This window comes from Pagrus major, chromosome 8, assembly GCF_040436345.1.
Source record: "Pagrus major chromosome 8, Pma_NU_1.0".
NCBI classification, from domain to species: domain Eukaryota; kingdom Metazoa; phylum Chordata; class Actinopteri; order Spariformes; family Sparidae; genus Pagrus; species Pagrus major.
This window is the reverse complement of record NC_133222.1, coordinates 29,349,499-29,367,161: the sequence shown is the minus strand read 5'-3', so window position 1 is coordinate 29,367,161 and position 17,663 is coordinate 29,349,499. Positions and strand designations below refer to the sequence as shown.

The following is a 17,663-nucleotide window of genomic DNA, read 5'->3' as shown; positions in this document are numbered from 1 at the left end:
TTATTTGCTAAAATGATACAGAGGATTGTGATTAGTGGTTTGCTGAGAATGAAGAGCCTGCACGTCACTCACAAGCAACAAACCCCATGTATCCAAGAACCCTTAAATTGGACTAAATACGACAAATGTCTCTTGTAGACTAGCTGTAGATTAGAAAATTAGAGGCATGTGAGTTTTGTTTTTGAATCAAGCAGAAGGAAATGTTATAACAGGACACTTTGCCTTACTTGACATTACACATCCTGCATGTGACGATTGCGGGTGTGCATGTTCCAATGTTGATGCTGAAACGATATACAGCTCAGTCCTAATGTGGGCTATAGATCGCAGTATTGACTATAACAACACATGTCTTGTGAAAACATGCTGCTCCCAAAATACAGAACGACTCTGAGGGAGACAGTAATCTGATATTGTATAATGTGTACAACTACTCCACGTGCCTTTAATTACCCCCCAGAGACAAATAAAGTTTTTTGAATTGAATTGAATTGAATAATGTCATTTTCCAGCAACTGCACAGAAACCCATTGACTAAAAAAAAAAAAAAATCTGCTTTCAAGTAAGTAAACCCAGTCCAATTGAAAAATAATAACCCTTGGATTGATATTGGTTTTAAATAGCTATGAAACAGTCTCAATTTAACACTGATGCCTCAATTTGACCTACATGAGCAAACCAGACCATCAGTGTGAAAATTGGCTGTTTCTGAACAGTTATTCTTAATGCCTGCCATCAGATCAGTTTTCCAAAAGTTAAAACATTCTCCGAGGCTCAGTGCTGAGGATGAATTGAGGAGTGAAGAAAGAAGCTACTGTGTAGTCTGGTGGTCCCTTTCAGTTGACACACAAGCAGCAATAGCAATTAACACTGAACAAAAGAAAGTCAGTTTATTTGAACCTGAGCAGCTGCGTGTCACACTGATGGGTGTAATGATATGGCTATTTATCTGGCTTTGGCACAGACAGATGACGTTCTCATTCGTAGTCTGCGGTAACATAAATTATATGCAAATGCAGGCGAATGAAAATGAAAATCTTTCCTACCAAGCTCTGATCTGTGTTAGCTCTCATTGGCTGTTTCCCAACCTGGGAAAAAGCTCTAAATGACCATAACACTAGACCTATTTGAATTGCTGTGAGATCATCAGATCATCATCAACTATTTAGCCACTCAATCCGTGTGTGCTGTGTGTGAGTTCCTACCTCCTACTGTTACAGTTGTTGCCCAAGTGTTTATTTGTTGGGGAGATAACAATCCTAACATTTCTGGTATAATATCTGAACATTTGACTCCTCTCTTATCTCATCTCATTTTCTTAACCGCTTTATCCGTGAGGGATGTTACCGCTTTATCCCCCCCTTTCAGGGGGTTGCGGGGGTTACTGGAGCCAATCCTAGTTTTCATATGGGCGGAGGCCAGGGTATATCCCTGGACGAGTCGCCAGCTCGTCGCAGGGCCCTTTCTGACGGCAGAGGCTGCCACACAAGGTGCCGACTGCGCGTCAGGAGCAATTTCGAGGTTCAGTATCTTGCTCAAGGATACTTCGGCATGTAGCTCAGTTCCGCCCAGGGGTCACCTGCTCTATCCACTGAGCTACAGCCACCCCCATTTGACTCCTCACAACTCAAATTTTGGTGGGGTACAAGAACTAAACTTGGAAATCAGATGTGATACCAAATTAATCTGTAATCACCTGCACAGTCTTCTTGATGCGCTGGGAGGGCCCAGGGTAATCCTTGGAGTACAAGTCAGTCAGGAACAGGGAGTTGATGAGTGTCGATTTCCCAAGACCAGATTCACCTGAGGACACACACATAAATTTCAGTTTAAGTGCTGATTTAGTGCCGTCTCTATATTATATCTGATATGAGCACATGGAAAGACAGATGACCACATGTTAACTACACACACACACACACACACACACACACACACACACACACACACACACACACACACACACACACACACACACACACACACACACACACACACACACACACACACACACCCTGGAGGGACGGGGCTGGAGCAGAAAAATAAAGTAGATTCATTGTCTGCGAGGGAAAAGGTCAGAAGCGTGTCTGCCAGCAAGAAAAGCTTTCAGATAGAGGGGATAAAACATTTCCTCTTCACCTCCCGCTCACTCTTACCCTCACCATCCACCCCATTCACCCACTCTTCCTCCGTTCCTTTCAATAAAAGCTTCCCTTACATATCAATCGTCCTGTTTCTCTCCTTACTGTGCCAACTTTCCATTCTCTGCTCCTGTTCTGATGTTAGGGGCAGCAGTCGCACAAACACGCAGAGTTAACATTTACTTGACAAAGAGCACAGCCAGTCCAAACATACACATTGCATACGCTCTCTCTCACACACAATACTGTGATTAATGGCTGAGCATCTGGCTCGTGTCTCTTGAAAAGGGTTGGAGGAGCATGTGGTTGGAGAGAAGGAGGGCTGCTTGTCCTAGCAAGACCTCTGACTGACTCCCACTGCACCATCCCGCTGCTTTTCAGGCTTTGGAATTCTAAAGCTGCCACTACCCCAGTAATTTGTGACCGAACTCCAACCCAGGGTGTATACACAGTAGCTTGAGGGGGTTACAGTGTATTATGCAGAATGTACTTCGTCATGGCTTTTCAGTGTAAGTGTGTGTCCTGGGTGTGGCTAGAATCCCAAAAGGTATGGCAAAAGTCCATCCACCCATTGTCTGATGTCATACAGAGGTTGTTAAGTATATCACCACCTCCAGCGAGGTGAGCTCCTAGGACCCGTGACAGTCTGCGCCCTCCAACGGTGCTCCTCCAGTACCACCTGCCTGCCGGCAACAACTGTGGCGTGCTCACACCGGACACTGGCCCCCAAGCTGATTAACCCTAAAAAAAACAGGTGTGTCCTACCTGCATGACAGACACCGTCCGACAACTGCACCCTAAACTGTGTGTTTACACTAGCAACCCCTCTCTGGAGCTTCCTGATGTCCTAATTATTGATGACTCTATTCTCAGATCTGTAAAGCTACTTGGTGCTGTTACCTACCGTCTTTAAAGGAGAATTAACGTTGGACTTTATAGAACTTGTTCCTACTCTCATTGACATTCATCCCTCAGTTCAATCTGTGATAGAGAACACTGGCACAAACGATACCCGGCACAGAAAGTCAATCAAAATACAATTTGAGCTTTAATCCCTGGCAACTACTATTGAAAGGGAAAGAAATTTATTTTTTCTGGTCCTATTCCCTGTCTGTCTCATAGCTCTGAATGTTTCAGTCGTCTTTTCAGCCTTCACCTATGGTTGAAAAATCTTACTACGGCTAGTGGACGTGGTTTAATCAGTCATTTTGACACCATTTGGACCAGACATGATCTTTTTAAGTCAGATGCTCTTCATCCAAATAAGAAGGGAACTACTGAGCTAATCTCTAATTGTATCAATTACATTGCTTTTAATAATGTTTGACTTGTTACCCAGCAGGACCACTCCCCACATTTCAGCTCTTCTAAAGCTTCTGACAAGTGGCTCCTGCTGGCAGCGGCTGTTTGTCACCCAGCCTAGTATCTCCCATTCCTGTCAGAATTACTATGAGACAATGTAATACTCCAAGATCTCTCCTGTCCTCTCAGTAGAAGTGTTATTAATATCAGGACTACTGCAACGAACCCCCCCCCCACTAGTACCCTACCCTCACTTTTTGTCTAATCAGTGTCCGCTCACTCACCAATAAGTCCTTTGTCTGTCAGGATTTTATATGACCATGAACATTGACTTTTTTATGATTACTGACGCTTGGCTCACTCCTGGTGACTGTGTTCCTTCGTTGAGGCCCGTCCCCCTGGTTCTCCCTCCTCCACCAACCAAGACTGACAAGCCAGGGTGGCGGGGTAGCAGTTATCCTCAAAGATCATTTTCGCTGCTCATCTTTTGAGATTCTTAGCTTTATTTTAAAGACAAATGGTCCGTTTTACGTGTTTTAATTTACAGGCCCCCAAATTCCACTTCTCATTTTATTCAAGAGTTTTCAGATTTTTTATCTTTCATAATGTTTAAGTTTGTGGAGCAACCCACGCATGCTGAGGGTCACACCCTGGACCTTGTTCTTACTCATGACTTGCGTGTTAAAAAAGTGAATATAGTTGATTTTGCACTGTCCGACCACATGGCCATACTTTTTCAGGCTGCTCTCTCCCGCTCTCCCTCATGCAACCTTATCAGATCCTCTCTCGCCCTCCAAACTCTGAATCAGTTTTTGCCAAACCTTCACTTAGTGGTCAGCCCCTTAGCTCCTTCTGTTCATAATTCGCACTCTGTTGATGAAATTTTAAACATTTTTAACAGCACCTGCTCGACCATTTTAAATTCCATAGCACCCTTTAAATATAAAAAAGCTAAACCACCTTTTCTGTCCTGGATTAATGAGGATGTGAGGCTTTTAAAAAGGCAATGCAGACGAGCAGAGCGCAAGAGGAAGAAAAATGAACTTCTTGACTCTCTCATGCTGCGCTCAAAAATCTAATGTCATCCTACCAAGTTGCTGTCTAAAACGCTATATTTCAGTATTTCTCACATCTCATCTCCTCCCAGGGTCACAACTCCAGTCCTTTTCAAGACAATCAATTGTTATCAGTCCTTCACTTAACTCTTCCATTGTTGCATGCCCTCTACTCTCTCTCCCTCTCCCTCTCAGTTTTAATTCTTCTTGATCTGAGCTCAGCTTTTGATACAGTCGACCACAACATTTTGTTGGCATCTGCAATGTGGCATTAGGCTGGTTTACTGCTTACCTAACAAAAAGATCCTTTCCCGTTAAAATCGGTAAGTCCTCTTCCTCAAGCACCTCCCTCACATTTGGGGTTCCTCAGTCTTCCATTTTAGGTCGCTTGCTATGTTTGATCTACTTACTCCCACTGGGTCAGATAATCAGCAAATACAACATTAATCTTGTTAGTCTGGTTTCTATCAGCTTAGACAGATCTCTGAGGTGACACCCCTTCTCTATTTTTCAGATTTAGAAAAAGTTATTCATGCGTTCATAACCTCAAGACTCGACTAATGTAATGCACTGTACTCTGGTATCAGTAAGGTAAACTTTCATAGGCTTCAGTTAATTCAAAATGCTGCTGCTTGGATTTTAACTGGCTCTAGCAGAAGTGACCCCAATTCTTGCTGACCTTCACTGGTTACCAGTTAGATTTAGAATTGATTTTAAGATTTTATTCCTTGTTTCTAAAGCCCTACATGGTCAGGCGCCACCTTACATTTGTGATCTTTTAACTTTTCATAAGCCCGATTGCTGTTTGAGATCCTCTGGCTGGAACCTTCTGCTGTTCCTGAATCACGCCTTGTTACGAAGAGCGATCGGGCCTTTGCTGTTCAGGCCCCTAAACTTTGGAATTCACTGGTGTCCACCTTTAAATTATCACTTAAAACTTTCCTTTATCTTATGGCCTTCTCCTAACTGGTGTGCTTTTTAAATTCCATTTAGTTTACTTGTTTTTAAACTTGTTTATATTGTGGTTATTTTAACATCTTAATATACCTGTCTTTTATCTGCCTGTTTATCTCGTGTATTTTAATGTCTGCCTGTGAGGCACCTTGTAACTTTGGTTTTGAGAGGTGCTTTATAAATAAAGTTTATTATTGTTATTATTATTATTATTATTATTATTATTACATATCATTGAAATGACAGAGTTCTCATAATTTATTCTACCTACTCGCTACATTCTATGGATACAATATTTATTCTCTTTTTATTCCCAATAAAAGTCAGCCACCTGCTGAAGGTGAACATCTGCAGGGTGCTTTCATTTTAACTTTCTAAAGGACATCTGTGTACTCCATCAGTCCATGTGGACGTGGAGTGAAGCCCCGGTGGATTCCAGTCTTTAGCCTTTCTTAACCCCTCATTCTGCCCCCTGTGTGTGTTTGCTCAGTAACGGATGATATTCTGTCCCTGTGTGAGTTATGAACACAAATCGTCTCAGTGTCTCCTCAGCCTCCAAAGCCAGACTCCAGACGACTCACCCGTTTGATGGACTGTTCGGAGGTAGAGGTCAAGAACATGCACACACATGAATACACAAAAGGCCATTTCATGACGAGATAGCACAGATGTACGAAACCCTCCTACTCAGTGCTGGGCAAATTGCTTCCAGTCCTGCAAAGGAGGAGGGTTATCTAAACGTAGAGGGGAGCAGCTAAGTGTGTTTGTGTATGTGTGTCTTTCGGTACATCTGTTGGTGGGTAAGTGTCACCACTGTTGCAAACTCAACAAAACAAACAGCAGGAAATGAAGTGAAAAGTTTAACCTAACAAAGGCTGCACTCACATGGAGGCTGCAGCTGGAACATCAATTTTAGTTAACCATAAAAAAATTGAACATTTCATCCAATGATGGATTAACTGGTATGACTGGAAAACCACTTCACATTTCAAATGTAGCCAGTTGAAATATCAGCAGTTATGCATAAAGGTTTCTGTAACTGGAGTCCTGTAGATAGCTTTCACAACATAAAACCCCCGGGAATCAAGTTGAAGGGTCCTAAGCTCTTGTGCAACAACAGTTGTGTTTAAGATGCTATGATAATCTGGTTTTTATTACAGACATAGTTCATTTCAGCAAATCAGATGGCTTAATATTGTATTTGGTCAGGTAGCCATCGCCTTCTTTCATTCAGTATTAATGACGGTTACACTTCAGATTGGCTCCTTTTTGAAGTGACTATGCCAGCTACTTAGCAAGCACTTTGTTCCAGTTATCTAGGGCGACATTCAAACAATATAATTTTTTTGCAGGGGCCTCTCTAGAGCAGCATAACATATTAACACTGACATTCTATCACTTTATAAAGTTGACCTGACAAATATGTTAGTAATTAGTTTATAGCTACAAACAGTTACTTGGAGTCCAACTGGAGTGATGACACCCAACTGAAGCAATAACACTGTAGGCTGTAGTACCAAAACAACGAGCTGAATGGCACTAAAATGCTCAAAAGAGGCAGTGACAGGTGATAATTCTGTAGGGTTAGTCGTTCAAGCAAGACCTCTCACGTTGGACATTGGACAACAATAATAGGGGTGTGAATCTTTGGCAATGTCACAATTTGATTGGATTCTGATTCCTGGGTTTCCAAGTCTTCAGTATACTGTGTGCTAAACTATTCACTGGTGTCCTTAACTTTTTTTTAAATAAAAAGTTGTGTTTCATATTGTATTTCAGCAAATTAACAGCATCAATTAATGAATTGGAAAGCATCTAACAGTCACGCCTGTATATCAATAACAAAATAAGGGGGTGTGTTATCAGCGTTGTAAGTACAGCAGTTAGAGCAGCCTCTCTGCTGCACCTTTCATAATGTGCATAATGTTCATCTTGCACAGGTAATTATCCAGTCATTAAATAAAAAAACGCTTGCAACTGCTGCCTTATTTGAAGATGAACTTCAAGATAACTCTAGCGTGTGCGTGCTGTAAACTTTCTGGGTGCTGCACTGTCCTCGCAGTTGATTTGATTTTTTTTCGTTCTCTCAACATCATGTTCTTAACACTGACATTGACATTTATGAATGGATTCTGAATTGGAGGAGATAGAAATCGACTTTCTTATGTGAACAATAATGAAAAAGTGCTCTATGAGCTTTTGGCAACAACTAAGAGTGTTTCATACAGACCAACGATATTTAAATGCACCCACAGCACATCTTTTTTTAGTTTTTGTCACTCCTTTGTCAAAGTGTAATACTTCTAGTGTATAGCCAACACTCAAACAGACCTCCATGGCAAGCCCAGTAATGGTTGCTGGGAGTCACAGATGGGACACAGATGTATCGTGAGTTATTTTACTTTAGATCAACGGAGCATATGAAAACACTGCACAAGTTAAAACAGACACTTCATAGATTGAAACTCCCATACGAAATACATTCACCTTGTGTCATATCATCCAATACAAAGTTAAGTAAAATTTGATTTAATGACCCTTATTCTGCATTGCCTCAAAATACTGACTGACCTATTTAGCTATCATTTGTTTTGATTGATTACACAAACTACACGTTTTTTTCAATGTCACACCACCTGTTCTAGGGAAGACTGCCCTACATCCTGACAGTGTTGCTCTATATCTTCCTGACATTTCTGTTCATCTTCTGTGTAAATCTCACCAAAATGCTTCACCTGTGTAAAAGCAGGGTCATAGTGTCATATCAGGACAGAAAATCATAAGTCAAAGGCTTCAGTTTCTGTTCTTCACAGGCTCTCTGTCCTGGTTTTGCTGAACCAGACTTGCCCAGTCTCGTCTGTGAAACAGATGTGATACTGAGATCTGTCATCACAAAAGTCCAGACAGTGGTCGAAAATAATCTAAACACTTCAACCACAAGTCCTGATCAAAAACTGGCCAGAGCTCATCCAAACGTCCCGCTGACCAAACATCTCAGTAAATCCTCAACAAACAGTATGTTGGCTGTCCTAACTGAACTGAACAGGTTTCACAAACACTGCAATGTTTGTCACAAACACAGCAGTGAGGCGTTGTTAGACAGCCTGTCTTTTTACTCAGTGACCTATCCAGAGTTTTATTACCTCCTCCAAGGAGGTCGTTTTCACCCATGTCTGTTGGTTGGTTGGTTTGTCAGCAGAATTACAAAATAAGTACAGAATGAATTTCAACAAAACTTGAATGAAGGATGGTTCTCTGTCCAGAATATATTTCCATTAACTATAGGTGCTGATCCTAGATCTGGTGAGCCTAAATTCAGCAGGTTCAGCAGTTATGGGTGATTTTACATTTTGAGTGATATAGGGCTATCGATTTTTATGTTGGATTAGGCTCGATTGAATTTAAAGGGGCAACAGGTATACCAATTCTAAGGTAAAGTTAAATGCTGTAAAAACAATAAGTTTGGTTATTGATGTCTGAACAGTGGTGGATTTGGAGTGAAGATAACAGCTTTGTTTCTCTGACAGAGAGGCGCATAGTGTGACGTATGCTATGCTCAGTCACTGCAGTAGTCTAAACCCCCTGAGGTCAGGTCCGTCCCAATTAGCCTCCCTCGTTCAGCTTTAATTAAATATTGGTTCCACATGACAAGTGGAAGCGCAGTGCCAGCTCTCTGTAAATAGACTAATGACCTGAACGTCAGTGATGGATGGCTAACCCTTCCAGCTCATCCCTGCTGTTTCTCTTCCTCTCCAACAGTGAGCAATCGGTCCATCTCTCTAAAGCTCTGTGTCACTTAGCCTCCAACGACACTCCATTTTGTCCCATTTCTCTTCTCCATTCCTACTGTCTGTTTTGTACCTCAACACTTATAGTGTTAGTATGACACTCATTATACCATACATGGGGTAATCTTTTCATGCTTCCTCACAAGTCCTCACTCTTACAGCTGTTCTAAGTTTTCCAGGCTGCTCATAGATGGTGCAACACATGTGGGCAAAAAAACCCACCAAAATTGATTATCTATTGCTCCGGTGGGAGACTGAATCATTTGTGGGGCATGTTGTTTTTCCTGTCTTGTCCAATTTTGCCATTGCATTATAATTAAACCATGATGCACAATAGAAAAACAGAACCTTTGAAAACAATCCTTATTATCAACTTTAGTTTTCCTGTAATCATTAGGAAAAGGATACACCATCTCCTCCTTCATCTAGCCTTAAAGTATGTATATGATCTGTGTTGTTGATTTTCCATGCAGTGAGTCCTCAGGTAACCACAGGTAGTCATTTGAGTGAGTCCCAGGTCCCATTAAAACTAACAACATGCGATGGTGGTAATTGATGAAGAGAAGCTGCAATGTGGGGGCACCAAATCCTAATCTCCCCTGGGGCATCAAAATGTGTAGAGCTGGGCCTGCTCTGTCAGCAGCCGACAGGAGAGGCGGTCCGTAGTGCGCTGGGATTTTATAACTCAAATATGAGCAGGAAACATCAGTTCTGCTATGAGGGGTCTCTCAATCAAAACATTAGGCATGGTGTGGAACGGCGGAAGTTGTTGTTTTCATTGTTAAACAACCACCATGATGAAAATCTATCTCACTGTCACTCAGGCAGAAATGTTCACGGACGAGCTAATCTATACAAAGTTTTATTCGTGGTATGTTTAGTCACATTCTCCAACTTCCTTCCTCACTCTCACGCTGTAACAGAGGCAAAACCACGTCTGTGAAAGTGTAAGCAGGACGCTATCTTATATTGTTATCGTGATATGGGACTATACATCATCTTAGTTGTGTTTTAAAGGCTGCATTACAGTAATGTGATGTCACTTTCAAAACTTACCAGCCTGTTCTACCTGTTCAAACACTACTCTTTACCCACCAAGGCCTGTGACTGCATCTTGTTCAGAGCGCCAGCATCATCGCAGTGCCTAGCTTCTTTTCTGTGCTCCCCTCCTTTTTTGTGCGGCCACTCCGAGCGCTTCGAGTTGAAAATCTCTCAACTTTTCGGGAAGGCGCTGGTGATGTCACTGTTGCTCTTTTTCTTTTTCCTGGCCAAGGTGATATTCACCATATTTTTGTCTCCTATGGATCATGTCATACACCCACATCCTCCTTGCTGTAATGTCCCGATGTCAAATAAAAAGCAAATCGACAGAAAACCACAAAGGGGCAGTGTCGATCATACAGCGGTGGTTGTCAAGAATTTGTTGACATGGAGACAAGACACACATGCAACGTTTTTTCTCTAAGCGCACAAGCACTTCATCTAAGCCCTTATACATTATATCCACATACATGATGACTATTTATCAAAAATCACATTGTGTCAGTATTTTTTGAAGGTATCAATAATCATCCCTTCAATACTGTTGCAATATCAATATCATTGTAGGGCCTATTTGGTCAAAAATATTGTGATGGCTAATTTTGTTGCCAGTCTTAGCATTAATGAAGTGCTTTTTAGTAATTAAAAATATCAAGGTATATATCGAGTATTGCAATATGGCCTTAAAATATCATGATATTATTTTAAAGCCATATTGCCAAGCCCTAGTGTGACGTTTTGATGGTATTGAAAAAGATGTTCAAAATAAAAGAGAAACTTATATAGAAAAAAAATCACCACTTTTAATGTGGAAAAGTCACCACAAGCCGGTCAGCCCTCTCGACAGAGTCTTTGGTGAACTTCCCCTCGGAAAACAGCATATCCCTCCGAGAGTGAGAGCCAGACAGGGTCCGCTATTTACTGATAGTGATAACGTGACGTAATTTTGAGCAACGATGCATTGTGGGTCAGCAACACGATTACAACACAAGATGGGATTCTGACTGTCAATATTTTGGCAAAATGATTAATCATCAAATATTTGTTTAACTCATTACAGTTATTCTAAATTCAGGATGCGGTTTATACCTTTATTTTGAAAGACCTTCATGTTGGACTGTTTTAACTTGGATTAACTAAAAGTCAGGTGAAAAACTGAGCACAAACATCTATCTCAACTGGTTTACTGCACAGATCAGATAGATGAATAATTCCATAATTCAAAACAAATAAGCTTTTCACCAGATCACAGGATATCTTAGCTTTAGAAGTGACGACTACCCATACGAACTGCAACACAAACTGAAGATTAAGACAACCATTCCTCTGAGGGACTTTGAAGTTACTTGATGATATTTTACAGTGTCTGTTATTGGTGTAAAGCTGGGTCTCTGTATTTTCTCTCTTGCAAAAGAGATCTTGACCTCAGTGAGACTTCCTGAATAAAAGGACTGAATGGACAGTCCAACTGAAACACCAGAAATCTGACTGGCTTATTGATGCTTACTAATTGTTTAACAGTAGCACATTGCACCGTTGTACAGAATGAAAACCCTGCATATTAAATATGAACATGTTGAAAGAACTATGGCAAGCTGGACTGTGAGAGGCAGAAAAACAAACACACAAATGACCACAGTGGGCTTCCCATGGGATTCCTGACATTCCTCCCTCTTTTTCTCCCATTCTGTCTCCCCCTCTCTCTCAACCCTCAGGCAGCAGCTGGCCCCCTCACATCCTGACAGGCCTACTAACTAGCACCCAACACTCACACTCACACACACACACACACACACACACACACACACACACACACACACACACACAAACAGACATGTGTGAGACCTGAATCAGAAAGTGTGAAATGAGACATCTGGGGAACATACAGGCATGAAGGAAAGAACAGCAGAGTCACAGACAGGCGGTGAGAGAAGTTGTGTTTGTTGAACACCAGACTGTTGGACAAGATAATTCTCCATTGTTGAGGCTTAATGGGACTGGCAGAAACAGGGGCCAAAGGTCAGTGTTTTGGCAAAAGATAAGGATCTGCAAGGCCAGCAGAGTCTATGGAAGAGTCAGAATCCAACCCTAAACTGTGTCAGCACTCTGCCTGACAGTGGCGGTCCACATGCACTGGTTACAGGAACCTTGGAGGGACACAGCCCACTTTCCTCAGGTTTTTTAAAATTAGATAGTGAGTGTTCTGCTGCGATCCGCCGAGCCGGAGACTAAATCTGACAGAATTGGCACGTGCTGGGTCATGGCAGACATGTGCATCTCAAAATAGAGACACAGAGAACTGGAGCAAAGCAAAAAGAAAGACTGAGGAAAAAGCGAGAGAGACCTGCCTGCAGTGGTTTGACTGAGCATGCATGAACATGCACATGTGCACGACCCCATCAACACATGCACATACACAGTGGCAGAGTAGCCCATGCTGTGTGTTGTGCCCTGAGGCAATGAGGAGTCTTTGTGAAGTAGGTTTGTAAACAGGATGCTGTCCAGCGATGATGACGAGGCCTGTCCTGCTGTAACATGGATGACTTAATACATACTGACCACAGATCTAGGACAGAGATCAGACAGGAGAATACAGAACTACAGACTTTGACATCATTTTATAACTTTCAGCTGGCCTGCTTAGTCACCAGGAAGTGGCGTTTCTGGGTATCATGATGTATTTATAGAGCACTGAGACTTTTCTCAGTCCATTTTTCCATTAGCACTTTTGGCTACAGAGAGTCAAACTGAGCCGCACCGATTAACTGTTCACCAGTTTTGCAGGTGGCGCTGAGCCAAGCACAGACAAACGTGTTTGTAACCAAATTAGCTGAGGCACTTTGTTAGCGGTGATTCTTTCATAGTACTGTGGGGATCGAGACAAATGCGTCATTAGTCTAAGAGACACCTTCAAGCAGGTAGCCTAGTTGTAGTGGAAATGCAAATCCTTGCTGCACTGGGGTGCCGTGCTGAGTTGAACCGAGTAAAGCCAGGCCAGCAGTTGTATATGGAAAAAGACCATGTGTCCTAGACAGACCCAAGATCCAAGATCCAAGAAGTTTCTGGCTAATCAAGGATGTATCTGATGATGAAAACTATGAAGAAGGCCAAAAATTAAGCAACAAGTGTTGCATGATGTCCAAGTGCAAAAGTGGGGAAGCTGCTAGTCTTAGACTACCTCAAAGACAACTAATTTCATGCCATCACGTGACTCATAGGACGTAGGCTGTGGGTATAAGACTATTTCAGTCTGAATTCTACTCCCTAAGATAATTATGATTGGTTTCAACTACAATAGTTAATGATAATGAGTTAAGCCAGACATTTTCCAGCACTGTAACAGTGCCAAAACCTAGTGTGGAGATAAGTCTGGTTAAGCAAGACTATCTATGAGGTGACATGGGAACATTTTGCTGCAACAGGACACAAGCATCAACTTGTCATCCTTGGATTTGACGCTAGAGTTTGGCATTTGTGAAACTGTGCACAGCTTGCAAGAATAACCTGGTTTTTATAGCCATAAAGCACAGCTGTGTGAACCCCATAATGCATTATACAGGGTGTCGAAACAATAAAAACAACACCTGTACAATGTAACAGTATAATAGGCAATTCAACCATCCAGTCATTTGCCCAGGAGCAAATGTAAAAAAATTACTGAAAGTTTACAGGTGATGAAACAGGGAGTGGCGAATCCCAATGACTCAGATGCCATCAGACACTGCAGTGTGTGTTGCCATTTAGGCTCAGCTTTTTCTTCACTAGATGACAATGCCCACGTCACTGCCGGTGCTGTATTAAAATGCCTGTCAATCTCACACTCCTTATTTCTCTAGTATTACCGTCACTCATGCACAAGACTGCAAGATATTAAATCTTCCCCAAAGCAAGTCCTATCAAGGAATTACAGTAACTTGACAATCATTAGAAAACTAAAAAAACTTAATCTGAGTTTCATTCATATAATAGAGATTTCTGGGTCAACTCGAAAGATATTTTCAGGCCATACCTAATATTGTATTAGACTGTGTTCTAATGAAAGATATTCAAGGTAAATAGTTTAGGTAACTTACATACACTTTGCCATTTTAGCTAAAAAATGTTTCAGATATCTGATCAGATTTCAGGCTGTTAAAAGTTCCTCTGAATAGAGTAAATGATCCTTCAGTCTTGAATGTAACAGTGCTTCTTTAGTTGGCCTTTTTCCCAGCAGACTTGTTGGCTTGTCATAGCAGGAAAAGCAAAGGTGGAACTAATAACATGAACGATGGCTCTGTTCCATTCCATCCCGTAAACTCAATACCGCAGCACTGGTGGTGACATAACCGAATGGAATGCAGCCAGTATTAATGTTACCAAGTGCACCTGTGTCTTTCTTGTAACAACAAGTCAAAATGCTCCTCTGTACCTGACAAAGAGCTAATTTGGGCTCAAAATGTTAAATGTTTCCAAATGAAGTAAAGAATAAACTTTTAATAAACTTACATTTTTTAAAAACTTTTATGGGGCAGATGTTTTGAGTCCTTTGGGAGACAAAAACACATCACAATCGTAATTGTAATTGTTTAATTTGCTGAGGATACCAACTGTGGTTATGGATGTGGGTTGTTGGTTAGTTTGTCAGCAGGTCACACAGATTTCCATAAAACTTGGACAGAGGATGGGTCTCGACCCAGAATAGACCCAATTAACTTTTGCTGCGGATCCAGAAAAAGGGATGGATCCATGAATTTTTTCCTCACTTTTTTATTATTTTTGCATGCATTAATGGAATCTGACAAATTTAGGTGGCTGGTATCTATGAGGAAGTACAAAAGGGGACTTTTGGGCATTGGCCAGTGGGTGCTACTGAGCACCATTCTAGTTCTACATGTTTGAATCAACTACAGTAATTGCCACATTTTAACTTTGAAACAATCCCAGCTAAGACAAAGGTTCCCCCCCAAAAAAGACAAGAAAGATGACAATAAGATGAAAATATTTTAGTCCGAAATCTGATTTGACTTGATTTAGTGGAAAAAGCAAACGGGGGGGAAATTAGTTCTTAATACTATTTGAGGACAGCAAAATATCTCTTGCTGCCATAATTGGCAGACTGCAATTGGACTATGTCCTGAAAAAATATATATGAAGATCTGATGATTTGCATATTCTGCTGTATCATTTTTCAAGACATTACTCCTCCTCTATGAGCAGTGCTCAAAGTCAAGATGTTTAAACCCTTTTAGGGAACAGAAGGTATTCTTACGAAAATCACATATTTCTGAAGCTGCATGAAAACCACAATCCATGAACCTTAAGCATCAGAGGTCAAGTTTCAAGTTAAGTACTGTTCGGCAACACAAGGACAGCTTGAAGATGTACGTGCAGTTTGAGAGAACTGAAATTCAAGATGAGGAATTGCACTTAGCCACCAATTGCCACATGCCAGCACGTTCAGACTGTGGATGGTGTGTCTGAGAGCTTCACCAGTTTCTTTGTCACGTGAACACCCACAGTTTGTTCTTTTCTTTGTTTCAGATCACACTGAATGGTGAAACAGTGACAGTAGCTGGGTGAAGTTGAATCCTTCATTCTAAGCCTTTATGAAAAAGTGAGTTGTGTAGAACAGTGACTAAGAGATGAAAAGAAATATGAGTGAGGTACGTTTCATACACATGGGTCAACACATTGAAACAGTGTGTGTGTGTGCGTGAGAGAGAGGGAGAGAGTAAGTGAGTATGTGTGCTTGGTGTGTGTATTAACGTATCTGGTTAAGCCAGCAGATTAACTACACCAAAGCCTTCCTTCACTCACTCCTTTCTGCAAGGTCAGTAGGCAAGGCGGTCAATCCTAAGCCTGTCAGACCGTCTTATCTGGACACACACACACACACACACACACACACACACACACACAGACAGACACACAGACAGACACACAGACAGACACACAGACACACAGACACACAGACACACAGACACACACACACACAAGCTTAGAGAAGTACAACAACAACCACAGGGTAGCGAGCAAGACAGACCAGCAAACAGTCTTACAATCACACATACACACAAGGATCAGTGAGGAAGATAAACAGATACTGACTTAGTATACAGACAACTACTACTGGACTGAAAGAGATTCAGGCTCATCCAGCACTTCACTGGCTGCTTAATTCACGGGCCTTGACTAGTGAATGAACGTCCTGTTATGCCTATAAACTAGGTTAGAGATTTAAGGAAAAAATGAACACACAACAGGAAACAGAAATATTTGTATAAAATCATTTTATACTGCTCTATACAGTTTGATATTTAAAAAGGTGCTGTGTGTAGAATTTCGGCGATTTAATAAATGGAATATTCATAATATTTTTTTCGTTATAAGCGTATAATCACCTGAAAGTAACAATCATTGTGTTTTTTGTAACCTTACAATGAGCCTTTTGTATCTACAGAGGGAGCAGGTCCTCTTTAACAGTCCACCATGTTGCACCACCATGTTTCTACAATAGCCAAGAAGGGACAAACCAAATGCTGGCTCTAGATAGATACAACTAAATCCTACACACTGGACCTTTAAACATGTTGCACCAATGGGGACAACACAAATCGTTTTACCATTGACAGCTGTTACAAAAACACCTGTAATGACATTAAATGAGCTGTGCTTGTGTCAGTCCAATTTTCCTAAGACTTTCATATGGTAGACTTGGATTTATAGGGATGGTAACATATGATGTAATAGATGACATTTTTATAGTTAAATATTATGTAAGCTATTACATAAACTATTACTGTATTTACAGAGGAGAGAGACTGGTCTGCAGCCTGGTGGTATGTGGCATTTATTGTGAAGTGTCAAGACTAAAGGTGTATTTACATCACAGCAGAAAAATCAAGGGTGTTGTGCTGCATGTTCTGTGCTGGTTAGTGCAATATTTACCACTCTGAAATTTATATACATACAACTACAACTACATACAACTAAACTTTTTTTTAAAAATCCATCTCTCAGTTCAAGTCAAGCAGTGGTCAATCTGAAGTCTGAACTTCTGGTCCACCTACGCCACCAACATTCACACAGAATGGTTTAACCAAACCACACACACAACAAATGAGATAGAAAAAGATATTAGGAGCTATATCGTAGGCGAGTTAGTATTACCACGACCTGGATGACTGAGAACCTCCATCAACAATAATGGAGAAGGTTTTTGTTATGATAATGTGAATACGCCATTAGTGTCTACAGTCACATTAAAAGCTAAGTGAAGCTGCACTCACGTACAGAGGTGCTTTGAGCTAACTGCTAACAGGCCACACAAGACAGCTGAGGCTGATGGGAATGTCATTCATTAGCTTGAATTTGATCATAAACCAAAGTACTGGACATGTTAA

At 41.3% G+C, this 17,663-nt stretch overlaps 1 protein-coding gene across 2 annotated transcripts in view; it reads right to left on the bottom strand.

Moving 5' to 3' along the window:
- septin15 (septin 15) overlaps positions 1 to 17,663 on the bottom strand; it is a 57,942-nt gene that overhangs the window by 26,235 nt on the left and 14,044 nt on the right. For both annotated transcript variants that reach the window (XM_073472257.1, XM_073472258.1), the window contains exon 3: positions 1,697 to 1,803. In XM_073472257.1, the coding sequence (XP_073328358.1) occupies positions 1,697 to 1,803 (107 nt within the window). The remainder of the gene's footprint in view (positions 1 to 1,696; positions 1,804 to 17,663) is intronic.